The following is a 27,341-nucleotide window of genomic DNA, read 5'->3' as shown; positions in this document are numbered from 1 at the left end:
TCAATATATGTAACAATAGTTACTAAGTTAATTAATGTTAGATTATTTAATCCCATTTTGAGCTGGTATGCTAATGTTCGCTATGAGTCTTTTGTGTTTAGGATTTCTTTTTTATACCAAATAAACCACTTGTACCATCCACAGGATTTAGAATATGGTTGGATTTGCTCTTGCTGGTAGATCATATCCAACATGGACAGATATCCTCTGCCTGCCCAATCTAACACATGAAGGTTTAGCAAAACTACTTCTACCTTTGAGTGACTGGTAGTGTAGTGATAAAGAGTCGTATGGTTGGATGAAGAGCCAAAACTGGTGATTCATGAGTTGCTGAGTTAAAACTGAGCGAGTCTATATATAAAAATAGTGTTCTGATTCTTTGTGATCCTTTTGCCTTCCTAGCAGTAAGGAAATGAAAATTGATATAAGTTGCCAGGTGTGACATAAGTCAATGATGCTTTTCCCATCCAGGTACGTGGCAGTAAGAACATGATGCCCACTCTTGCTTTAATGTTTATTCCTTCTTGATGTTAGGTGAATTAAAAATTCCAACAGGAAAGTGTCCAGGTGACCAAGAGATTTATTCAAGATCCAACTCTCAATTATAGTTGAAGGGACAGTCTATTAGGGTGGTAGAAGCTAATGACAAAGAAAGGACCTACAAGCAAAGGTGAAGACAGTCCCCTGAGGATGGTGGCATCTTCAAGGATCATGACTCCTTGAAAAAGAAAGAAATGCTGGCTATGGACTGTGGAATGGAATTAATCTATTGAGTCCAACTGAGAGTTGAGCCTAAGGAGAATTTTATTATAACCTGAATTACAAATAAAAAGACTTTGGGGGCCAGATATCCCTGGCAAAAGAAATCCAAGAACCCCATTGCCTTCATATGTTATTTACAAGTATGCTAAATTACCATTGTAGTTTAACTATAAACCCACTCTTCCAAAGGATTTTGTATATGAAATGTGAAAATTCATCCCTATATGGGATGGGGTGAAGTTTTTGTAGGTACTGCTCTTAATATACCTCCTCAGTAAATTATTTTTCTCAAAGGTAATTGGATTTTACTGGCTGAATGATATTAGGGAACACAATGAATGGGGGCTCAAAATTGATAATATTAGAAAACAATAACCCTGAGGGTTACCCCTAAAACCTTAAGGGGAATAGTAGTCTTCCTTGGGGTCCTGACATGTTGGCATGAGTAAATTAAGGGAGTGAGCCCACAAAAAACTACATCTGGTTCATATTATATAGTATATTCCCAAATCTTAATGCAGTTTTAATCTAATAAAGCTAGATGCTCAACACTGTGATCTCTACAAAATCCAAATCACATGATACAAAGGGTGATGAAAAGACACATGGTAGCCATAAATATGTTGAAGTATATTAGTGATGATGAGCATAAGACATATAAAATATGTCATCAAGGACATGTATGGTTAGAAAACGAGATAACCAAACATGCAGCAAAGAGCAAGAGATAACAAGTGGAATCCTGTGCTGATATCTACAAAATAATGAAAGACTCAAAATAAAACCTGTACATCATATAGACCATCTTGGAAGGACTTGGGCAAGAGTTCAGACAAGAATTGGATGGGATGAGAAGTCAGGGATAAGTTTTGGTCTGCAACACATCAGTGAGACCATTTATTTATCAAAGTCTATGTGGATGAGTGTCTGATAACTGTATGGAAATTGTTAGTTAAATTGAAAAGACTTATCCTAAACTTGGGTATGATATTGTTGGTCAAGTGTATGCTTTACTTGGTCATTAAAAAAATTAATGAATAAAAGGACTGGCAAAGAGAACCCCAAAGCTTGTTTCATCACGTTCTTTTGGGCAGGCTGTATGCAGGAATTTCATATATAAGACTATATTCAAGGGAATCATTCTCACTCTTTTTAGAGACTCCAAAAGCCTTTTTAGAAACTCCAAATTACTTCAAAGAAGAATATTTCTCCAAAAATGCCCTAACCTCAAAATTCCATCTAAGGCCATTTATCACAAGCACATATTGAGCTTTGCAAAAACTTTCATATGTTTAAAAAAGTTTTTTTGAAGATAAAAACAAAAAAAAGTCAAAATGTCAAAATCCACTGGATATCATTTTATTCCTCAACCTCTGACTGGATAGAAATTTTAATTAACCACTAAAGAATAGAGTCAGTAATTGCTTCAAAGGAAATACACAGTATACAACTACAAAGTCCAGCTTCGTTCTCAGGCAGAGCAAAAGAAAGATGTTTCATCAATTTACTATAGCACTTAATAGTTACCAGAAAGAAAAACTGCAGTCTGGTCCTGTCTGGCTGAACCTTGGACTCTGGAGTTCAGCAACCTGTGAAATGCTGCTGCTGGTCTTTAGAATGAACATAAAGTGTCCTGTTGAGAAAAAAAATGGCTTCACCTATTGGATGGAAACAAAATGTCATGTACTAGAGCAAAGATTGTGACCTCTCTAAGGCTAGCCTATACCACACCAAACAGGGACTAATTTTTTTTTAACCAACACATCTTGGGTTTTTTTTAAAGTACTTAATGGTTCACATAATCTGTCTGAAGGTTGGATGCTAACTCACAGGCCACCTAGTTCAATTCATTTTTTATATGCTGCTCTACACTGTCAAGCAGATGGTCATCCAGCCTTGACTTCCAGTGAGGAGAAAACCTACTCCCTAAGAAAGCCCAGGTTTGGGACAATCCTAATGTAGGAAGGTTACCTTGACACCTAGTCAAGCTTTGCCTCTACTGCTTCGAATTCTGCACTCTGGGACTAAACTTAAGAAACCTAAACCATCTCAAATTCTTGAATGCAGCTATTGTGTGTCCCCCTCTTCTTTTCTCTGACCTAAATACCTTTCTTTTCTTCAATTAATTCTTTTATGTGAATCTAGCATTCCTCACTCTCCCAGTTGCCCTCCTGTGCATTCCAATTTAGTCTTTGACTCAAGCTTTCGCAAGAAAATGCCAAAGCAAGTGTTAAGTTTAATCAGTTCAGTACAAACAAATTTTCAACTCATTTTGGGGGGTAAAGGGCGGACTTTGTTCCACATGTGGCATGTACAGAATCCTTTTGGTTGTCGTGGTGTCAGAATAGATACAATTTAAACCTGCTCTTCCTTAATGTCATGACTGAGAAACTGTGAGACGTTCCCGTACCCCACTTTTCCCTCCTTACCTTGAGGTTCATTATAAGTATGATCTTGAGCTGGGGCCTGCTGTTGAAAGTCCATGGAGAGGGTACTGCTGGAATTTCGGACCCAGTCAAAATGATCCCCACTGTGTGCTTCAAACCAACCACAGCTGTCTGTTTCAAAGTCACATGTGGAAGCTGAAAAACAAACACAGATTTTGTCCTACGTTTCTCTTTGTATAAATTGGTCAATTTTTCGGTAGATGTGATTGACTTCTATAGCTCCCTTTCTATCTGGAAATGAACTTTTTCTTATGCATTAGCAAGGCTCTTCTATTCCAATATCAAATGAGATAGTATTTGTTAAAAAACTAACAAACAAAAATTAGCACAGTGACTGATACATAATAAGGGCTATATAAATGTTTATTCCCTTCACCTACTCTTCCCTAATTTCTCCCAGAACCAATATCTGGTCCAAGAAGCAATGAGACAGCAACTTGTTCCTGCTGTGCAGGGTACTTAGACCCAAGAAATGGGAAAATCCCTGATACCATCCTGTTATTATATGGGATATCAGCCTGAGTTGATACTCTAAATGATTTATAGCACTTTATATTTTTGGAAGCATTTTACATCTATTAACCTATCTAAACCTCTTGATAACAATATGAGGCAGGTACTACATGTATCATTTCACAAACTGTAAAATGTGGCTAAGAAAGTTAAACCTAAGAATCATCAGCAGAGATGTGATATTTTAATCCATGGGAAGCAATAAGATAGCAAGTGAAATAGTCTAAAGGTAAAAGAGAAGAGTGCCCAGGACAGAGACCTGGGAAACATTCACGGTCAATGGGCTTGACCTATATGAAGATCCAGCAAAGGCAGCGGTGAGATGGGTAAGAAAAGAACCAGGAAATAAAGGTTCTCACAAAAACCCAGACGAAAAGAATATCAAGGATTAGAGAGTGACTGAGAGTATCAAAGGCTGCAGAGAGATTGACTAGAAGGATGAGGAAGGAAAAAGGCTCATTCGATTTTGCAATCAAGAGGTCACTGGAAACTATGTAAAGAGCAGTTTTCAGTTGAATGACGAGGTCAGAGTCCAGAAAGGTTAAGAAGACAGTGAGAGGAAAGGAAATAAGTGCATCGATTGAAGACGGCCCTTATCAAGGAGTTTGCCACAAAAGGAAGGAGAGATATGGCATATGGGATAATAGCTAGCATGATACATTTTATCAAGTGAGACTTTTTGGAGGATGGAAAAACAAGACCATATATGTAGGTTGTAGGGAAACAGCTAGTAGAAAAGGAGAAATTGAAGACTAATGAAAAAGTAGAGATGAGAAAAGGAGAAACTGCATAGAGGTTAAGTTGTAGCCAGTTCACCAAAAGATGTTTTGTATAGAGTGGAAGAAGCGCTGGACTTAACATCCAAAAGCTTTGCCACTTAACAGCCACATGACTCTAGTTAAATCACAGTGAGCCTATCAGCCTTAGTTTTCTCATCTCATCCTTAGTTTGTTCTATTCCCACAAAAAGGGAATAACATCTGTACTTCTTACCTCATGGGGTTATGACATGAGTCCTCTCTAAACTGTAAAGTGATACAGAAATGTGAACTTTTATGACAATTCTTTAAATTGAGATTGAAAGAAATCTCCAAAGTGATATTCCATGTATTTCTGATTTTCTCCTTTTGTTTTCTTTCTTCTTTCAATTTTGAATCTTGGGGATATTTTTAAAGCATAAAATATCTAGCGTGTGACTTGGGGATTGGATTTATGATTCTATTCTTAAGGTGAGTTGTCATCAACCCATAATATTAAGCCACTGTTCATCAAAGAGTAGCTGCTAGCTAAGTGCACTTCCTAAATTCTATAAGGTGCATAGAGAAATATATGTATGTATATATATATGTATATATATATATGTATGTATATTTAATAAATAAAAAATAACCAAGAAATATAGCAAAGGACCAGAATGAAAGACTCAAAGCTGTACACTATATGTGGAAATCATTAATATTGAACATGCCAAAAGAAATACACCTCTGTGTGATCACCAAAATGTTTAGATCAAATGATAGATAATGAAAGGATGTCCACCAGGTAGAAACTCAACTAAAATATTTATAATGTCCATGGGAAAGAACTCATGTAAGAAATTAAGGAGCTATTGAGGAATAATATAGGAACTTCACACTTTCAGGAAAAAAAAACAGCTTCTACTTTAGGGGATTAGGGGAAAACATGCCAGGAACAATGATTGATTTACCATGGGGAGAAAATTAAAGAAATTCTAAAACAGATGGTTATATCTAGAAGAGAAAAATATTCTCTAAAAAAGAATTTCAACTAAATGAATATGTGTCGAATCCTATGTGACTGACACTAAATTTAAAAGAAAGAAAATGTGGTGACACTTGTATTTGGATTACAGAGTGAGGGATTCATTTAGCTGTAGCCAAGACTTGCACCTAAATAGCATCAAGAACTTGGACATTTAATGTGTTCAGTTGATTTTCTATAATGTTTTACACTTTTCAGATAATTACTTTGAGCCTAATCCAAAATCAAGGAGTGGAAAATATACCAACCACAAGGAAGATTAACTCTGCAATGCTGAATTTTCATGTTAGAGTTTTTATGATATTTTATATTGGAGAAGGACTTTATAATCAATTTGTTCATTTCCTTCAAGACAATACTCAGTCATCATGTTGCTGTCACCCTGACAATCTAAAATTGATTCAGTATTTCATGTATAACACTATTTATTGTACACAATTTCTATAACATGATGAAAACATTTCCTTAATCTTAAGGAACTTACATTGTAACAGAGGAGAACAAATAAAATAGTAAAATCCTAAGCTTAACACATATCCATACAGACTGTCAGCAATACAGAATTGTATGTTTAATTGCTAAGTCTACTGGTTTGCTTCTTTAGTCTTTTGCTAGATCTGTGACCTTCAGTGTGTATACTCCCTCCAATGGTGCAGTTCACAGCCCAGTTACTGTTGTCTATGTGCCCTCATAAATACTCTGCCAGGAGCCCACTCAATGTGCTGGGGTCTTTCCCCTATATTTCTTGACTTTGTTAAGGTACCCATGGAATACATGAGTTTTCCATGAATTGACCCTTTGCCTTCATTCCATGTCCTCCCCCATCTCCTGTGCTGATCACATGTTATTTCTCTGCTATCAGTTATAATACTTCTCCTGAGCACTTTTACGTTAGTAATATTCTGCAGGCTGCTCATACCCATCTTACATTTGGGAAGTCGTTTAGTGCTTTTAATGACCCCAAGCTACTCTCTGGAGCAAAGTGCCCTCTTTGTTTCTTTTTAACAATAATCCTAGCCTGGAGATATTATATGGCTGGGACCATGGAATATCATAGTCTTGAAACACTTAAAATTTCAGAATATCTGGTTTTTTAAAATGAACAATATAAAAATACATATTGTTAATGAAAAGTATTATATTTACAAGCCACTTCAACTCTCAATGCCCCAGGCATTGAGCTACAAATTGGGAATAAATACCATCCCACATCCTCATAGAAAGTCACCTGGAATTGTGAATTTGCAATTTTGAGTAATAACAACAATAAAAATAAATATAAAATAAGTTGTACTGCATTGTATTTGCAGAGAGATTTTCATCAACTAGAGCTCTTGTTCTGATGGATGGGAGGAAGGGAGGGAAGAAGGGAGGAAAGAAGGGAGGGAGGGAAGAAGAGAGGGAGGGAAGAAGAGAGGGAGGGAAGAAGAGAGGGAGGGAAGAAGAGAAGGAGGGAAGAAGAGGAGGAGGGAGAAAGGGAGGGAGGGAGAAAGGAAGGGAGGGAGGAAGGAAGGGAGGGAGGGAGGGAGGAAGGAAATCAGAGGCTTTTTCCTCTGCCAAGGGCAATGATAAGAAAGAAAAAGGAACAGCCATTGTTCTCAAGGACCTTGGGGGTGGGGGATGAGAGTGATACAAAACAGATACAGATAAATGAATACAAGATAATTTGAGGAGGAAGCAAGCATTAATAACTAGAGGAAATCAGAAAAAAAAATTCTTTATGAGAAGGAGACATTGGAGCTAAGGCATGAAAGAAAAAGAATTGTGAGAGGAAAAGGAGAAGGAGGCATAGTCCACTCTCCCCTCATTTTATTGTTTTGCATTTTAAAGTAATCACAAGGCAGAGCCAAGATGGTGGAGTAAAGGTGAGGACTTGCTTGAGCTCTCCCAACTTCAGGTATAAACAACATTAAAATAATGCCTCAACATGAATCAAGAAAAGGAAGAGGTGAAACAATTTTCCAGGCCCAGGACACCTTTGAAGGTCAGCCAGTTTGTCTCACTGGAGTGAGAGTGGAACAAGGTCAGCACAGGTTGTGCCTACATAGACTGTCTCTTAGCAAGCTAGCCCCAGACTTTGGTAGTGGCTATATATGCCACGGCAGATTCTGGAATTTTCAGCCCATAGATGGTAAGGGGGTCAGATAACCGGTCAGAAGGAGAATATGAGGGAACTTTGCTGACACAGAGTGCAGGACTCTGATGCGTTGTCCATAAGCAGTTCTGTTTCACACTCCCAGGGTAAGGAGGAGCATTAATACCATAGAGCATGCAACTACAGGGGAAGGGTAACAGCTCCAAGTCATAAAAGAGTGCTTGTGGGTGTTCACAGACCATAGCATAAGCAGAGAGAGCAATAACCATACCTTTCCTTAGATCACACCACCTTGGAAGAACTGAAAACATATAGACTCCAGAACTAGCTCTGAAAACACTAGCATGAAAATGCTAATGCTTCAGACAGTGCCCCTTCTACCCTGGAAGTAGAGCCAACTTTAACATGAAGTTAACGGTCAAGAAATAGGCTAGGAAAATGAGCAAACAATAATAACAACAACAAGGAACTTGACCACAGAAAGTTACTACGGTGACAGGGAAGATCAAAACACAAACTCAGAAGAGGATAATTAAATCAGTGCAGCTACATGCAAAGCCTCAAAAGAAAATGTGTACTAGTCATAAGCCCTGGAAGTGCTCAAAAAGAATTTTAAAAAAACAAATAAGAGAGAAAGAAGAAAAACTTGGGAAATAAATGAGAGTAATGCAAGAAAATCATGAAAAAAGAATCAACAGCTTGGCAAAGAAGGCATAAAAATGCTGAAGAAAATAACAGCTTAAGAAGCAGAATAGGCTAGATGGTAAAAGAGGGACACAAATCCACTGAAGAGAAGAACTCCTTATAAAGGGGAATTGGCCAAATGGGAAAAGTGGTATAAAAATTCACAGAAGAGAACTCCTTAAAAGTAGAATTGGCCAAATGGGAAAGAAGGCACAGAAGCTTACAGAAGAAAATGATCCTTAAAAATTAGAATCAGGAAATTGAATGCTAATGACTCCATGAGACATCAAGAAACAACAAAATAAAATCAAAAGAATGAAAAAAACAGAAGTGAGCTATCTCATTGGAAAAACAACTGACCTAGAAAATGGATCAAGGAGAGATAATTTAAGAATTATTGGACCATCTGAAAGTCATGATCAAAAAAAGAACCTACACATCATATTTCATGAAATTACCAAGGAAAGTTGCCCTGTAATGCTAGAACCAAAGAATAAAATAAACACTGAAAGAATCAACTGATTACTCCTGAAAAATATTCCAAAATAAAACCTCTCAAAAATATTGTAGCCAAATTCCAGAGCTTCCAGGGAGAAAAAAAAGATGGAATAAGATAAACATTCGGTTGGGAAGATAAATCTATCTTACTTTATAGAGAAGTATGTGTGGAGAGTGGTAAGAAAAGGGGGTGGTGATAGAAGGGAGGGTGGAATTGGGGAGGCAATGATTAGAAGCAAAACACTTTTGAATTGGGACTGGATGAAAGGGAAGAGAGAGAAAGCTAGAGAGGGGAGTAGGGGAAGCAGGTTGGAGGGAAATGCACAGTTAGTAACCATAACTATGAATACAAATGGGATGAATTCACCCATAAAATGGAACTGGATAGCAGAGTGGATTAAAAACCAGGATCCTATAATGTGTTTTTTACATGAAATATACTTGAAACAGAGAGACACACACAGAGTAAAAATAAGGGACTACAGCAGAATCTATTGTGCTTCAGCTGAAGTTAAAAAAACAGCAGTATCAATCATGAGTTAAGACAAAGCAAAAGCTTAAACAGCTCTAATTAAAAGAGATAAGCAGGGAAACTATATTTTGCTAAAAGGTACCATAAACAATGAAGTAACATCAAAACTAAACATATATGTACCAAATGGTATAGCATCCAAATTCTGGAAAAGTTAAATGAATTTCAAGAGGAAATAGTAAAATTATACTAGTAGGGGACTTCAACTTTTCCTTCTCAGGACTAGATAAATCTAACCAAAAAATAAACCAGAAAAAAGTAAACGAGGTAAATAGAATTTTAGAAAAATTAAATACGACAGACATCTGGAGAAAATGGATTTGGAATAGAAAGGAATGTACCTTTTTTGCAGTGGTACATGGAACCTACACAAAAATTAACAACGTATTATGATATAAAAGCCACATAACTAAATGCAGAAAAATAGAACAATCATATAAATCCTTTTCAGATCATAATACAATAAAATTGCATTCAATAAAGGGCCATCAAAATCTAGATTAAAAATTAACTGGAAATGAAATAATCTAATCCTAAGGAATGGGTGGATCAAAGAACGAATCACAAAAATGATAATTTCATTAAAGAGAATGACAACGAGACAATATACCAGAATTAATGGGATACAGGCAAAGAAGTACTTAGGGGAAAATTTATATCTCTAAACACCTTTCTGTATAAAATAGAGAAAGAATAGATCAGTGAGTTGAACATGCAACTAACAAAAACTAGAAAAAGAACAAATTAAAAACTCTAATTAAGCATCAAATTGGAAATCCTGAAAATAAAAGGAGAGATTAATAAACTGAAAGAAAAACATACTAAGAAATAAAATTAGGAGCTGGTTTTGTAAAAAAAAGTGAAAGAAACTACTAGTTAATTCGATTAAAAAAAAAGAACCAAAAGGGCAAAGATGAAATTAAAGCAATTATTAGAAGCTATTTTGCCCAATTATAGGTCAAAAAATCTAATAGCGTAACTGAAATGGATAAATATTTACAAAAATATATATCACTAACATTAACAGAAAAGGAAATAGAATACTTAAATAACCCTATCTTAGAAAAAGAGATTGAGCAAGGCACCAATGAGTTTTCCAAGAAAAAAAAATCACCAGGACCAAACGGATTCACAAGCAAATTTTGCTGAACATTTAAAGAACAATTAATCCCAATACTATATAAACTATTTGGGGAAATAGGCAAAGAAGGAGTCCCACCAAATTCCCTTATGACACAAATATGGGGCTGAAACCGAAACCTGAAAGAGCAAAGACAGAGAAAGAAAACTATAGACCAATTTCCTAAATGAATATCAATGCCCAAAATTTAAATAAAATAATAGCAAGGAGATTACAGCAATATATCACAAAGATCATACACAATAACAGGGTGGGATTTGTACCAGAAATGCAGGGCTGATTCAATATTAGCAAAGTTAATTGACCATAGCAATAACAAAACAGAAATAATACAATTATCTCAACAGAGGCAGAAAAAGCTATTGAAAAAATGTAACACTCGTTCCTATTAAAAACAACAACAACAACAACACTGGAAAGCATAGGGGAAAAAAGGACCTTTCCTTAAAGTGATCAGTAGTATCTCTCTAAAACCAAGAGCTTGCCTTGTCAAGGAGAGTGAAGGGCAATGAGGGAGAAAATTTGGAACTCAAACTTTTTAAAAACTAATGTAAAAAATGTTTACATGTCATTAAAAAACAAGTTCTTTAAAGCGTAAAAAATAAAGCAATCACCAAAAGAGGCTGTCTGGTTTCATGGTCGTCCCAACTACTGGGGAAACAGAGACTAAATGCTACTGAATGACTCAAGTTTAAGAGTTCTGAGCTATAGTGGGCTAAGCCAACAGGCTTTTAAAATTAAGTTTTGCATTAACATGATGATTTCTGGGCATGGGGTGGGGGGCGCGGAGTTGTAGAGGGAGGTGAGCTCTAGGTTGCCTTGTAGGGAGGAATTATCCCAGGTCAGTAACACAGCAAATCAAAGCTACCTTGAAGATTTAATTGAGATCGGACCTGTGTGTAGCCCCAGCCCTTTCAGAGTTGGCAAGATAGAGAGACCAAGTCTTTATTTTAAAAAAAAAAGGGGGGGGGGAGGCACCATCATCTCCTTTTACCCTGTGAGCTAGTATATCGTATGAAAGCAGCACCAAGAGAAGAAATATTCTTGCGTTATCATTTCCCTATGGGAGTGTAAGTGGGATCCTGTCATCATTCAACAAAAGGCCCTAATGGATGCACAAGCCCCCTGTCTTTGCATATATGAATTGGGTGGTGTCTGAAGTTTTTCTTGAGGCATTTCTTAAAGCAGAAGAATTTTAAATATGTTTATTATGTTCTCTTCAGGGGCCTAGTGATTGAACAAACATTTTTTTGCAATATTATTTTTTTAAAGTTGATTTAGAACAGGAAACAGAACATTGATCATGATTTTTTTAAATCTAAGGAGTGAGCTGAATGGGGCTGGGCGGGGGAGGAGTATAATAAAACCACACATACCCAAGGACACAATAATAAATTACTCTGGAAATAGTTCAAAAACTGTCTTTTTCAAGGCTTTCTTTTCAAGTGAAATGATTTTCCTCAATAATACTGATGTCTCAAATGACAGCAGGCTTATTGCCTTTTAAAGTTTCCTTTTGTAATTACTAGAATATAGGGGGTGGAAGGGGCAGGGCAGAATCCACTGAAGTCTATTCCTTTAAAAGTACATCAAACATTCTAAAATCTCCATTTTTAATGCAAAATCAAAGTTGAATATGAAGGAAAAATATTTCAACTTCTACAGGCTTATATCATCTATACAAGAAATTTGCATTCCAAGCATCCTGTCTTTATCTCCCCCTCCCCAGATCTGCAGAAGAGAGAAGACCTTCAAAACATACTAAAAAGATGAGCTAGAAGTTTCTAAAGCCACTTACCTAAAGTAATAAAGGAGTCAGAGCTAAGAGAAAACTATAAACAGTGTGACCTATTCTCATTCCTGCGTTATTGATCGAAGCTAGAGAAAGTCACAAAACCATACTGACTGGATTCACCACTGATTTATGTTACATCAACTCAATTGGATCTCTTCACTGCAGCACTGAAATCCTTTCACACCTCTCTAATCACTCTCATTGATGACAGAGACTATTCCATTTTTTTCATCCGTCCTTGTCTTCCATGGCACCCTCTCCTTCTACCCTTTTACCTTGGTTCATACTTGATAGGGAAAAACAATTAAGAACATTCACTGAAAGCCCCCTCTTATCTCTTTCTCCTCACCTCCCATTACTCAAATGGATTCCCCTACTATCTTCTCCTTCCACCATCTCACAAGAAGAGGTGGTGTCGCAACAATTCAGCAAGCAGCTGCTGTGGGGGTGAAAGACAGCACAGGTTCTTTTGATCTGCCTTACTAAGGAAAGCAATGTTAAGGGGTTAACAATCCCACTTTAATCCAACATACACATGTATCATTCACTTAGTTCAGGGGAAAAAACAGCACCCTGAATCTCAGAGCAAATACAAACAAATTACAAAGATACATCATAAACAGACCAAATACAATTCATAGTTACCAGGAAGGTATCAACATCTGCATTGACAAGCTGGAGGGCTCTTAACCACAGCTGCCCAGGGTCTCCACATCAACACTCCTCCAAGAGTGAGAGCCCCTAGCAAATAGCGCTGTTCTCTCTTTTTATACACTCTTTAGCCATCATCAAACATCATCTGAGCACAGAACTTAGGCTCCTACTATTTGCTCTGGTCTTAGCAACTCCCCTTAGGACCTGAGGGCTTCACACCCACATATGCTTAGCACCTAGTAATTAGGGGTTTGGGCCCGGGGCTTTGCACCTAATAAGGCTCAAGCAAAGAGACTTAATTAATTTATCATTCTAAAACAGTAAGCAAGTCCAACCTTAGTTACCAATACAGGTGGTCATTCTTTTTGCCATACCACACCTTTCTCCATGTATCCTTGGTCTCATTCCTTCCTGTTTTCTCCATCCAAATGCCTTCTCTATCATCCCAATTTACTAATTTTCAATCTCTCCTAATCTACTACATCTTTCTCTGCTGCCTAAAAACATGCCCATGTCTTCCCCAGCCTGAAAGGAAAAAAAAAATCCCTACATGATGGTACCATTCTTATTAGCTACTATATCATATCATATCCTTCCTTGATACTTTCTTTGAGAAGGCAATTTACACTAACTCCTTCTACTTTCTCTGCTCTCATTTAATTATAAGCCTTCTGCAATTTGACTTCTGACCTCTTCATTCAGCTGAAACTGTTCTGGCCAAAATCACTAATGATCTCTTAGGCCTTTTCTCAATCCTCATCCTTCTCAGTCTCTCTGCAGGCACTAACAATTGGCCTCTTCTGGATACTCTTAGCTTTTTCACTTTTCCTACTCAACTAGTCAGTTCCCTTGCTGGATATTCAACTACAAAGTATTTATAGCATAGCATAGTTAGCTAGCTACTACTACTTTATTATATATATATATATATATATACATATATACATATATATATGTATGTATTTTTATATATACGTATATATACATATATGTGTATACACACACACATACATATACACATAGCACCTACTATGTGCTAGGCATTAGGCTAGGCACTTTACAAATATGCTGTCATTATTCCCATTTTACAGTTGAGGAAAACAAAGAAGACAGAGGTTAAGTGACTTGCCTGAGGTTACAGTTAGGAAGCATCTGAGGCTAGATTTGAAATCAGGTCTTCCTGACTCCAGGTCCAATATTCTATCCATTCTACTACCTAGCTGCCACATAATTAAAGTTGGAGGTATTGGGGAAAGAGGGTGGCCTTGAAAGGAGCCAGGAGGTAGAAATAAGTAGGAATCTTTAATATTTGATCTTAGAGAGGTAGTGAAGTTTATTGAGTCTGGAAATCACATGGTGAGACCCAGTGTTTAGAAAAATCAATTTTGCAGCAAAGTTGAGGATAAATTTGCATGGCGAGAGATGAGGCAAAGAGACTAATCAGAAGTCTATCGCAGTAATCTGCTACCTCACAAGGAAAAGAGTTCAGCTAGAGGAGAGTTACTGCTATTTAAAACCTCCAACAATTCACCGAGGATCTTATAAAACAGTACTTAATATATTTAAGAGATGACCACTTGATAAATCCAAGACTGAAAAATACTAGGGCAATGAATCATTATTCAATTAGAAAACTGTTGGAAAAAATAGTTGCATTGTGATACTAAATTTATTCTCATAATTATTAATGATAGTAATGTCATAATGATGATGATAACAGCTAGTATTCTATAAATACTAATAAAACCTTTAAGGTTTGCAAAGCACTCCTATGCTCTTTTATTTGATCCTCACTACAACCCTGTGAGACTGGGAATTTACAGAGAAGGAAACTGCACGTGGGAGAAGTTAAATGACATACCCAAAGTTACAGTTAGTAAGTGTCTGAACTCAGTTCTTCTTCACTTTAAGCACAGTGCTCTATCTACTGAGCCATAGAACTGTCTTGACATTTCACCCCATTGAGTTCAAATTCCCCACCCTATGTAAAGTAATCAATTAAGATTCATCTCCTTCATGAAGTTTTCATTAATCATTCCATCTGGTATTTTTTTTCTTTTCTCTGAATTTCTACAGTATGTCCAGAACATTTCCTGGTACTTTCATGTCTTTTCCATCTCGCCTAGGCTATAAGATCAGGATTTGAGTTGGAGAGAACCACAGAGGTCATCCAACTGAACCTCTCATTTTGCAGAAAATGTCAGAGAGATTGAGCAACTTGGTCAAAGTATTACAATAAGCACCTCAGGTGGGATTCAAACACAGATCTTCTTCATCCCAAGTCCAGTGATCTACCATGCTATTCCCTGAGGACAGCATATTTATGTTCTAGTTTTCTATAAGCCCCACAGCACCTAGCACAATGCCTTACAGCCAGTGAGTACTCAATCCTGCACTATCAAACGCGACTTAAATGCTTCATTTGGGACACTCTTGTCTTCCTGAGAGGCATTTGTTGATAGATTGAAGATTAAATATTCAACAAAGACTCTTTGAATGTTGCGTATAAGAAACACTGTTCCATGTTAAATGCCCATTGGTGTTTCACTAACATAGCCATCCAAACACTTCTTTTTTTCTGGTCAGCTCATTAGGTAAATTTAAATCAACTTGGTGCTATAGAAGAAACTCTCCAGTTTCGTGGAGGGATAGAGAGATCATTAGGCAGTTAAGTGGCTCAGTGGATAAATTACTAGGCCTAGAGTCAGAAAACCTGAGTTCAAATCTGGCCTCAAACACTTACTAGACTTGTGACCCTGGAGAAGTCATTTAACCTCTGTTTACCCTAATCCACTGGAGAAGGAAATGGCAAACCACTCTAGTATCTTTGCCAAGAAAACACAATGGATGGTATGGTCCATGAAGTTACAGAGAATCAGACATGACTGAGCAACTAAAAGATAATAAGGTCCTTAATAAAAGTAATTAGCTTCTAAAGGCCATCCAGTCCAATTCATTCATATTTTAGGGAAGTTAGGTGGTGAAGTGGATAGAGTGAAGGGCATGGAATCTGGAAGACCCGAGTTCAAATCCAGCTTCAGACACTTACTAGCTTGTGACCCTGGTCAAGTCCCTTAAACTTGTTTGCCTCAGTTTCCTCATCTGCAAAAGTGAGCTGGAGAAGGAAATGACAAACCATTTCAGTATCTTGGCCGAGAAAACCCCAAAGAGGGTCACAAAGAGTTGGACACAACTGGAACAACTCAACAACAATAGCAATAACAACAAAAAAGAGAGATCATATTGGTCCTGGTAGTAAAGTTATAAAGGGTAAAAGTTGATGAGGAATTCAATTGTTTTTTTTGTTGTTGTTGTTGTGTCTTCCTCCTATACCCTAACACATACATTGGATCTCAGATATGTGAAATATCATTATAATTTATAGAGCTTTTTGAGTTACTTGTGAGCTTTCTCAAATATATCACTTACAGTAAAAAAGTAACCAAGGATAGTTAAGATTAATTTGGCAAAAAATAAAATGAGAGTAAAAAAGACAAAGACAATGATAAAATGATAACTGAACTAGGTCAATTGTACATGGAAGACAGAAGAACAATTAGAAACAAGCTGGATAATCAGATGAGTAGAATAATCCACTGGATAACTTTTTCCCAAAGCAAATGTTTTCTAGGAAACAATTAAAGATATTATTAGTGGAAAATTAAGGATTAGCCTAAATATCTTCACTTTATCACCTACTCTACTAAAAGAGCTTGGATAAGAGATACTACATACATTTTGGAGAGGAGTAATATACTATTACTCTCTGTCTAAAGCAACAGGATTAAAGTCTTTGTCTCAGAAGGAGGGCACATAAGTGGATATGGATGACTTTGATCCAAAGTAGCAGGCAGGGCTTTATCCAGTTTTTCTTGGGTATCCATTCTTTATGTTTCTTGCTTTCTTCTTTCATGGTTGGTCTCTGGGAAGTATCAGTTTGAAATGTCTCTTCTCCTTCTCCCTCTCCCTCGCTTTCTCCTCCCTTTTTCTCCCTCTTTCCCGACCCCCCCCCCCCTCTCTCTCTCTCTCTCTCTCTCTCTCTCTCTCTCTCTCACACACACACACACACACACACACACACACACACACACACACACACATTTATTTGTAGACAAATTGCTAGCTTTCTGATGAGTGGAAGAGCTATCTCAAGTCTCTTTTTTTCCATTTTCTTTTTCTTCTCTATCCTCTCTTACTCTTTATCTCTCTCTGCTTGGTTTTATGTTCAGGCTGCCTTGGAACACAAGACAGGATTGTATGAGAATCTATCAACTGGGAATTGATAGTTTTTCCTATAGACTTGTTTCATATAGTTCATCTTGATTCTCCTTTTTTGAGTAGGATTATATGTTTATTTTACAGAGTGCCTTTTTGCCAAAACTTTATGCATATCCAACTTATAAAGACCCCCAGATCTCTGTGTCCGAAGAACAGATTATTTAACATATGCTACCAAAGTAGCAGTTGAGGTATCCATTTATCTGTCTTGTTTGTCCATCTCAATACACACAGAGTACTTTTTTTCTGGTCGTGTGTCATTGATGATATATTTTATACTATGTCTCATGCCCAAGTTATTGCTGATCATTATTGGTGACATGATATGATGTACTTATGTTCATTGTGCATCATTTTTTGCTGGTAGAAAATTACAATTAGAAAAAAAACAACTGAAGATAAATCCTTACATTTCTCTATGCTATTTTACTCCTTTTCTTATCTTCCTCAGTTTAAAAAAGAGCCATTCAAAGCAAAGACTAATCCAACCAACAGTTTCTTCCTAACCCCATACCAACAGGACTTGCTGAGGTTACTACAATTTCTTTTCTTTCTCCAGGTGATCAATAATTACCATGAATGAGAATTAATGGAGTTTCTCTTCATTGGTTAGCTTGACATCACTGAAATGATAATCCTTCACTAATAACACCGTATTACAACTTTCCATAATTATATAACACTTGAGTGGTTTGGGGACTGGAATCCTGCATCTGGATCTTTAATTTGAGGACAGAAAATTAAGATGAAGGATTAAAAAAATGATTTAACTTTTGTCAGCTGGAAATGATTTATTTACCATAGTATGCTTTTGAGAGAACTTTTAATCTAGTCTGCAGAGAGGTGATGAAGAAATGAGATATGGGAAAAGGGAAATGCCCATAATCTGAACATATCACTATAAAAGTTTCATAAAAAGCAATTTATAATCATATTGATAAGTGCCTTATAGGAATATCTTAATCTGCAAGATCTAAAGTTTAAAACCGACAGACCTACCCAGAGAAGTTTATTTTTCAAATACATAATTTCTAGCAAATATTAAATAAATAGGACTGATCATTAGACTATGACACACACAAACAGAAAACAGAAAGTAGAAAGAAAGGAGGCTGTGGGGAATTAATACTTTCATTCAGTGCAGTTAGATCATGAAAGATAACTAGTAAGAGTTGCCCATGTAGATCAAATCTACTATTAAGCTGGAGTGATAAATGAGAAAACCATAGATACAATTTATTTCAAAGCACTAAAACTATTTCTAAAAAATCACTTAGTATGAATATTATTTCTTAGAACATTATCTTAGGCCCTTCTCTCTTCTGGAAAGCAAACACATTTCTATTTCTGTGATTCACACAAGCATTTAGCCAAAAATCTAAAACATTCAAAATCATATTTTTTTTTCCTGTACTGTATCATGCTTCTTAAATGTCTTTCAGAATTATGACATCAGGCAAAATCTTATCACATGTAGGACAAATGAAACAAGTTCCTGCTCCAAATTACAAGTAAGTTTAGAGTTCCACATTTAAAATAATAATAAATAATTGCATACTCTAGGCTGGAGTTCAAAAACATAAAATGGGATCTCAGATATAAAATATATCATTATAATCTGTGGAGCTTTTCTAGTTACTTATGGGCTTTCTCATCTTTATCACATGTAGTTTTTAAAAAATCAAGGATATTTAAGATTAATTAGGCAAATAGAAGTGAAATGACAGTAAAAAAATTCTGCACAATTCACAAAATGTAATATAGCCCACACTGTTCCTACTCAGTACAGAACTGAGCTCAGTTTATCATCCATTTATAATATGTCCGAGAAATATGTAGTAACGAATCATTTCTTTGTACTCTCCATCCAAACGCAAATCATGGTTTCAAAAGCATGCATTATTCATCCACTTAGTTTTCCCACATGGATACTTAGGATTAATCATAGATCTCACTTTTGGAATGGGGAAAGAACTCTGCAATGTTTTAGGACTCTATATAATCAGCACAATGTTACTTGCAGAAAAGTGCCTCTGCAACACTTCTCCATCCATAGGAATTTTCTTTGAACTCTGTCCTAAACATCCTCCTTGATAGAGTCCTACATATACATCTATTTCCTTTATGACTCTTTAATGTTTTATAACATGTGATAATCATATCTCAATGCCATCTGAAAATAGGAGCATTTAGAGGGCCTCATCATTTACAGGGACTCTGTCTTCCCTCCAGACTCTGTGTTAAACACCTTCCCTGACAGTGGCAAATAGCTTTCTCAACACGTGCCAAAATGCAAATCAAAACAACTCTGAGGTACCATATCACACCTAACAGATTGACTAACATGACAAAACAGGAAAATGATAAATGTTGAAGATGTGGAAAAATTGGAACACTAATGCATTGTTGGTGGAGTTGTGTTCTGATCTTACCATTCCGGAGAATAATTTGAAACTATGTCCAAAGGGCTATAAAACTATGCATACCCTTTGATCCAGCAATACCACTTCTACATCTGTATCACAAAGAGATCATAAAAATAGGAAAAGGACCCACGCATATATAAAAAAAAAATTATAGCGGCTCTTTTTGTGGTGGCCAAGAATTGGAAACTGAGGGGATGCCCATCAACTAGGGAATGGCTGAACAAGTTGTGGCATATGAATGTAATGGAATACTATTGTTCCATAAGAAATGATGATCAGGTGAACTTCAAAAAACCTGAAATTACTGACATGAGCTGATGCTGAGGGAAGTGAGCAGAACCAGAAGAACACTGTACACACTAACAGCAACATTGTATGATAACTGACTTCGATAGACTTAGCTCTTCCGACCAAGGCAAGGATCTAAGACAACTCTAAAAGACTCATGATGGGAAAGGCTAGCCACATCCCAAAAAAGAACTATGGAGTCTGAATGCAGATTGGAGCATACTATGTGCTCTCTTTTTTTGTTTCTTCTTTCTTGTGTTTGCTCCAATTTATTCTAATTCTTCTTTAGAACATAATTAATGTGAAAATATGTTTAATATGAATGTATATGTAAAGTCTATATCAGACTGCACACTATCTTTGAGAGAGGAGGAGGGAAGGAGAGAAAATTTAAAACTCAAAATCTTATAGAAGTGAATGTTGAAAACCAAAAATAAATTAATTTGATTTTAAAAAAAGAATAAAACAAGAAAAAAACATATACCTCTTGCCTATTTTATGTTTCCCTTGAAATTAATGATCAGAAGATTATTAAACAAAGATATCTATCTCTATGGTCCCATGCACCAAGGAACATTGTATGATTTTTATGAATGCATGAGATATCTTCAGAGAGGAGTGCCATTAAAGCTTCATTTTACTTGACTGAAAAAGAATTTAAACCCTAATAGCAAACAAACTCACACAATGGGAAATGCAGAAAATATACAAACAAAAAACACCAATAAACATCACTATTTTTTAACTGAACACTGTAGATGTTAGGGGAAGCTAGATGGCACAGTGTATATATAGAGTGCCAGGCCTAGAATCAGGAATACTCATCTTCCTCAATTCAAATCTGGCCTCAGACACTTCCTAGCTTTGTGACCCTGAGTGAGTCACTTAACCCTGTTTGCCTCAGTTTCCTCATCCATAAAATGAGCTGGAGAAGGAAATAGCAAACTACTCCGATATCTTTGCCAAGAAAACCCAAAATGGGGCCATGAAGAGTTGACCATGACTGAAGTGACTCAACAATAACAAAATGGATGTTAAGCTGCTTTAAATGTGTTGGTTAGTTTGGCTAACAATTCTGAGAGGAAGTGAGAAGTATGAATTGGGAGGTGTTGTAAAAACATAAAATACTCTTTAAACAATTTCATACATCCACACCTTGATTTAGAGCTGGAAGGGAACTTGGAGATAATCTAATCCAACTGCCTCATTTTACAGGTAAAGATGTTGATGTCTCAAGGATATTAGTGGCTTGTCCAACGAGTAAATTGGCTTATCTAAGAGAGAAAATCTACAGAGCCAGGATATGAATTCACATACTGTAACTTCAAATCTAGGGATCCTTCCACTGAGCAGCATTCTTCATAGTATATGTATTACTAATCTCTATCAATTGAGAAAATCTACCATGGGAAAAAATTATTATGCATATAGTAATGCTTTCACATCAGTTGGTACTCTATCACAACCAAAGCTACATACATTTGGAAAATAGTAAGCACATTTGCAAGACATACTATTTAATGAGTTTAGAAGAGAGTGTGCTTATCCATAATATAATCACATTATATATGTTGTTGAAGCTCAATGTTCATTGAATGAAGATCAAAATAATAATGCTTGATGGACATATAGATTCCCAACCCCTTTCCCACCATGGTTGTCAGGCCAGAAGAAGTGAGCAGCAGATCCAGAAAATCACCTTGCTTCCACTCTAGTACACTAAACACTTGCATAAGATTCATAACAGACAATCTCACCTCTTTGGGAGGATAAATGAAGGTCTCTGATCACTTAAATACATGCTTTAGAACACTGCTTCCTGACCAGAGTTTTCCATCTGCATCTTCACTTGGTTTTGATTCCATGCAATATCATGCCCAACTCAGGATAAGCTGATCCCTAACCTGAAATCTCATCTCCTTGCTAATTGACTCTGTTTTTGATACCCAATCCCCTCAGTTGCCTCTCCCCTCTGACTGGAAGGCCAAAGGGTGGTGCACTAAAATCCTATCCAAACCTTCCAGACATCCAGGATCTCAACTTTCCAAATAACTCTGTTTTCCACTAGCTTCTCCACTTGATTGACTCCTTGGATCAGGCTATCTTCAGGACATCCCCTGGTGTCCTCTCCTTCCTGCTTCCTTTTCTGTGTTCTTTTCTCCCATTAGATTGTAAGCTCCTTCAGGGCAACAACCCTTTTGCTTATTTGCATTTCCTGTACTTAGCACAGTGCCTAGCATATTATAAATGCTTAATAAATGTTTACTAAATTGAATTGATTTTAACTTTTCTTTTTGATTATGAATTTAACTTTCAGTAAACACGAACATCTTTGATATACAAGGAAGAACAAAAAAGGAAGAGGCCTTTTGGGGGGAAAGAGGCAGATCAGGGAGATCACTCATCTATCCCAGTGTTCAACCATATACACAAGTATGAATTCATGATATGAAAGCTGTACTGCCCCAGAAGAGGGGAAATCTTACCTTCAAAAGGAAAAACTTGAAAAGCACTGCCAAGGATTTAAAACAAATGTTACAGTATTATAACAACCTTTTGACTAGTTTATTGGTCATACGCTACAGCTCGTAGCAGCCAAAACAGAGAACACTATTGTGGGGCTACAGCCCTGGACCTGAATTCAAATCTTGTCTCAGACGTGCTAGATTTTTGACCTTGGGCAAACCACTCAGCCTGTCTGCCTCAGTTTCCTCATCTGTAAAATGTGGATGATAGTAAGAGCACCTACCTCTCAGCCTTCTTGTAAGGATCAAATGAGATAATATTTGTAAAGTGCTTTGCAAACCTTACAACTCTATGTAAATGCTAATAGCTGTAATTAATCATAAACAATAGAAAGTAATCACTATTCATCAAGATGGTGGCAAGTACACTGGATGTATCAAGGTTAGTCATTTAAAGAACATCTGTAACAGATCACTGTCCTTCTATCTTTGCTCCTCTCCAATTTGCTTTAGGTTGCTCCATATGTAGGGACTGAGCTGAGTACATCTAGGGGTCAAGACAACTCTGTGCTTAGTGGAAGATTGAGTTCTTATCAACTTCATTAGCCACTCTTAATGAAATGATAGGCACTTAGCATTAAGGTACAAAGTAAAAACGCATACAAATATTTGCAGGGTGAGTAGTTACTCAGTGGTTTCACATACCACAATGGGCTTCATCGGTTCCATTTGGGCAGTCAGGTGTAAAATCGCACACTTTGCTAGATAAAATACAGCTTGCATCTTCACATGGCACAAACCCAACTTCACAACTGCCAGGCTGAGCAACAGTCTCTTCCCCTTCAGAAGATAAACACAATGCATAATTGCCATCAGAACATTTTTTTTGAAACCTAGGCTTACAGTAAAGAAGGTCGGATTTTGAAAGAATTTACAGTCTGAATTGCATTAAATCAGGTTGAATTTTGTTTAATTAAATCAGAGTCCTCACTGTGACCAGGACAATGGCAAGCAGAGCTTTTCCTGGGGACTCTAGGTAAATGAATAGGACCTAGGACTAGGACACAGGAAGACCTGAGTTCAAATCTTGCCTTGGACACTTGCTAACTTTGTGACCTTGGATAGTCATTTAATCTCTCATTTTCATCATCTATAAATTGAGGTGGTTAAATTTGGTGTCCTCTTTAATTTCTTTCCACCTCTAAATCTATGATACTCTGATCCTATGTCTGTGGTGTTAGGGAAGGAGGGAGTAGCATATTATCCCAAGAGAAGCACAGTTCTCTGCAGCAACCATCATCTTTGTGCCTCAATTTAAAGGCCTCTTCCAGGTTACCACATCCAGTGTCTCAGAGCCATCCTCTTTGAGAAATGAGCCACCTCTTCTCCTGTTATACGTATGTAAAGCTGGGACCAGACAGGCCTTTGCATGACAATGTCCCCCTCCTCTGCCATCTAATTTTCTCAATTTATCAAGATGTCTAGTTATAGCTCAGATTAGAGATGAGCTTAATTAAATAGATATAGGTTGAAATCAGCATAAAATCTTCCATTTTACCAAGCAAAGTCATTCATCACATGTGAACAGACATAATAAACAATATGGCAACAACTTCTGGTAGACTGTCATTTGTGGCCTTAAATTAAGGAATTAAATAATTATCTGAATATATGTCTCTCCACAAATTTATGATCCACTACAGTAGAAAGAAACATAGGCCCTGACTAAGCCCAGAAGAACAGCAACAGAAAAATCAAGAATTGGAAAATTACAGATCTAAGGTGGTAAGAGATTCTGGGATTGGGGAAGTGAATCATAAATGCAATACATCATGGGACCACTTGTCTCCAATGGAGACAAGTGAGAACTGAGTTGGAGAAAGAGACCAGAAGAACAGAAAAGGGTCAAGAAATCGAGATCACAATGAAGGTGAAGGGAAGGATTAGTATTAGAATCTTTGTAGAGCTTAAGAAACAGAAGACTGCAAATGGTAAGTAGAATAGTTAAGACCAGAAAACAAGACAAAACAAGATTGATGATTTTGATTCACTTTGTCCTTATTATATCAATATGGTGTTCAATTCTCTATGTACAAAATAATGAAGCATATAAAGCAAGTTCCAATCATTCTTTAGAGGTGTATAAGTTTAAGCACCCTAACATCAACCTTTTTTTTAACTATCTAGATGAACTTAAGCATTACAAGGGGAAAATTGACAATTTTTTGAACTCCTTTCAACTCCTCCTCTAAAAAATGAATTTCATTATATGTTCATTTGCACTGTCAAATTCATATTAGTAGGAAACAACTTTCACAGAGCTGTCTGAAAGAGTATGTAAAAGGATTTCTAACCTATTGTGGAATTATTTTATTAAAGCAAAAATCCATAAGCTTTTTGTATGTCATGGACTCCTTTTGCAGTCTGGTGAATCCTACAGACTCTTTTTCAGACTACTGTTCTTTAAATACATAAAATAAAATATATAAGATTACAAAGGAAACCAACTACTGAATTATTTTTTCCCATCCAAGTTTTTGGGTCCTCTATAATTTATTCAAGGAAACCACTTGAGTGTCTGTGAACCTAGGGCAAGAAATTCTGCCTTGAATTAAGTCAAAAAGGAGAAGAAAGAAAGAAAAAAGAAAGAATAAAGAGAAGAAGAGAATGAAAGAATGAATGAATGAACAAAGAGAGGAATGAAGGAAGGCAAGGGAAAAGAAAAGTAGGGAAGGATAAAGGGAGAAAAGGAGAGCGGAGGGAAGAAAAGAATATTTATTGAGCAATTACTACATGACAAGTCTTTATAATGCTGATGTCAGGAAATGGGCCCATGGCTTTGTGAAGCACACTATGAAATATGTTTTCCCTCATTAAAATTGTGTTACTATCTGAATACCAGAAGATCCAAATTAGTGTAACAATAAGACAGGTAACAATGTGATTTTCATGCATTTTTTTTCTTTACTGTCAAACAGGCCTGAATGGTTGTAGTAACAGGAATAAAATACTTGCCTTTCCTTTTGATGTTTGTATTTGAAAGCGGCTTGAGAGAAATGCCACAATCTGGAGTTATACTGATGTCATCTACGGCAGCAGTGGCATTTTTTGAAAAAACAGTAGCTTGTAAAATGAGCTGTAATGGCAAAGACACAAAATTTATCCTCCAAAAAATGCATTTCTAGAAAATTCCCAGGATGGGAAGTAAAAACATTTTGCAACCACTCAGTTTTTTCAGTTTCTGGAAATTCTTTTGGGAACCAAAGAAACCAAATCCCACATTTAGAAGGCCACAAATGCTTTGACAGCAACTTGGGTCACCTTCATAACTTAGATAACCTTGTTTCAAATAAAAATGGCAACATTCATCACATCTGAAGGGATGGCTTCCCATTGGAACCATTAAGAGTGATATGCATTGTAAATGAGCTACTTCTGGTAATCAACTGTGGTGGTTTACAACTCAATTTAATTGAGGCATGAATTAATTTGTAATGGGCCTGCTGAAGGCACTGATATATTTCCATACAGGAATATGTAAATACATACATATATATTTGTGGATATACATACATAAACACACTTAGAAAGATATATAACACAAACACTAACCCCACAGCCACTCATTAATAAAATTCATATTCTAAAACAACCGTAAGCCATATATTTAAATGCAATTAAATCTAACACTCTTATCAATTACTGATGTGATTTTTCAACATATTACATATATATATATGTATATACTTTCTTCATAATAACTTCTGATACAATTTTGCTATCCTCTGAGATAAATGAGGTAGAGAGCCAACCCTAAAACCAGGGAGATTTGAGTACAAGAGTCACATCTAATACTGAATGGATGACCTTGGGAAAGTCACAACTTCTCAGTACTCTAAAGAATTCACTAAGTCTTTAAGTTGCAGCAAAGGTGCTGATCCACATTGGAAGAAGGAGTTTCCTCACCTGGGAGTTCCCTCTAGTCTAATGAAATCTTGGGTGTAGTCCTTATCCCTCAGTTAAAAAAATAAAACAAACCAAGGATTACAAAAAAAGTGTCAGGAGTAACTTCAAAAGCATTTCTGGAGAAGGACATGCATAAAATAGCCAGACCATGGCATAGTCAGAAAATTCGTATTAGACATCTTTACTTCTGATACAATTTGCCAAACTCATAGGTCACTGCACTGAAATCTGCATCCATTGCAGAAACAAAACAAATTGGTTGCACATGAGTATTGCATTACTTTCTCACATTGACTCAGCTTACCTAAGTCCTTCTTCACACTACTCGGAAAGCTATGTCTTTGACATTGAGATAAATCTGCAGGCAATTCAAAGAGAAGGTTTCTATGTGATTGACTTCAAAGTATTTTTTTTTCCTATTCAGTGTGTAAGGATGTGCACAGGGCATGGCAGAGAAGGGTGAAGCAGTGAAAAATACAGCCACCGATAGGTAATGAAACCCAAAAGGGGAAGGCCTAAGTCAGAGCCACTCTCCAAGCTTTAAAGGGAACATGGTTAAAAAAAAAAACAGGAGCTGGAGCTCTGACAGAGACAGGCCTCCATTCACCCTGGAAACAACTATTTGGGTCCTCCCATGATAAAGACTCATAACAAGTGATTCCCATCAGATCACTTCAATATGAACACTTCATGATGCCCTAACTGCACAACTGTACCAATCCCAAGGTGCCAAGATCATAAGAAAGGGAAGAAAGCCAAGCCTAAATGGATCATTTACTCAAAGACACAAACATATTAATAGGGTGTGGCTAGCAAAGCTGAGACTAGGTGAAGTAGATCCTTGTGTCCTTTATCCAAGTTATTTGTGAGGAATTCCTGACCCTTTCTTCCTCACACCCATCTTTCTTGTGGCCAACAAACCATGTCACCCAAAACATCAGGTCTCCAGATTCACTTGGAATCCTCAGCTCATAACTAAACATTCCAGTAAAGTCTTTGCCTGTTGACTTTTGTTT

General features: G+C 36.6%; 1 protein-coding gene across 1 annotated transcript in view; it reads right to left on the bottom strand.

Moving 5' to 3' along the window:
* Positions 1-27,341, bottom strand: part of MALRD1 (MAM and LDL receptor class A domain containing 1) — a gene marked incomplete at its 5' end in the record, with an annotated part of 881,642 nt that overhangs the window by 691,451 nt on the left and 162,850 nt on the right. Inside the window, 4 exons of the mRNA XM_036760519.1 lie at positions 2,290-2,395; positions 3,192-3,344; positions 23,065-23,199; positions 25,375-25,495. Of these exons, the coding sequence (XP_036616414.1) occupies positions 2,290-2,395; positions 3,192-3,344; positions 23,065-23,199; positions 25,375-25,495 (515 nt within the window). The remainder of the gene's footprint in view (positions 1-2,289; positions 2,396-3,191; positions 3,345-23,064; positions 23,200-25,374; positions 25,496-27,341) is intronic.

The sequence above is a fragment of the Trichosurus vulpecula genome, chromosome 5 (genome assembly GCF_011100635.1).
Source record: "Trichosurus vulpecula isolate mTriVul1 chromosome 5, mTriVul1.pri, whole genome shotgun sequence".
Lineage (NCBI taxonomy): Eukaryota > Metazoa > Chordata > Mammalia > Diprotodontia > Phalangeridae > Trichosurus > Trichosurus vulpecula.
Note: the sequence above shows the minus strand (reverse complement) of the source record. Positions and strands in the feature narration are given on the sequence as shown.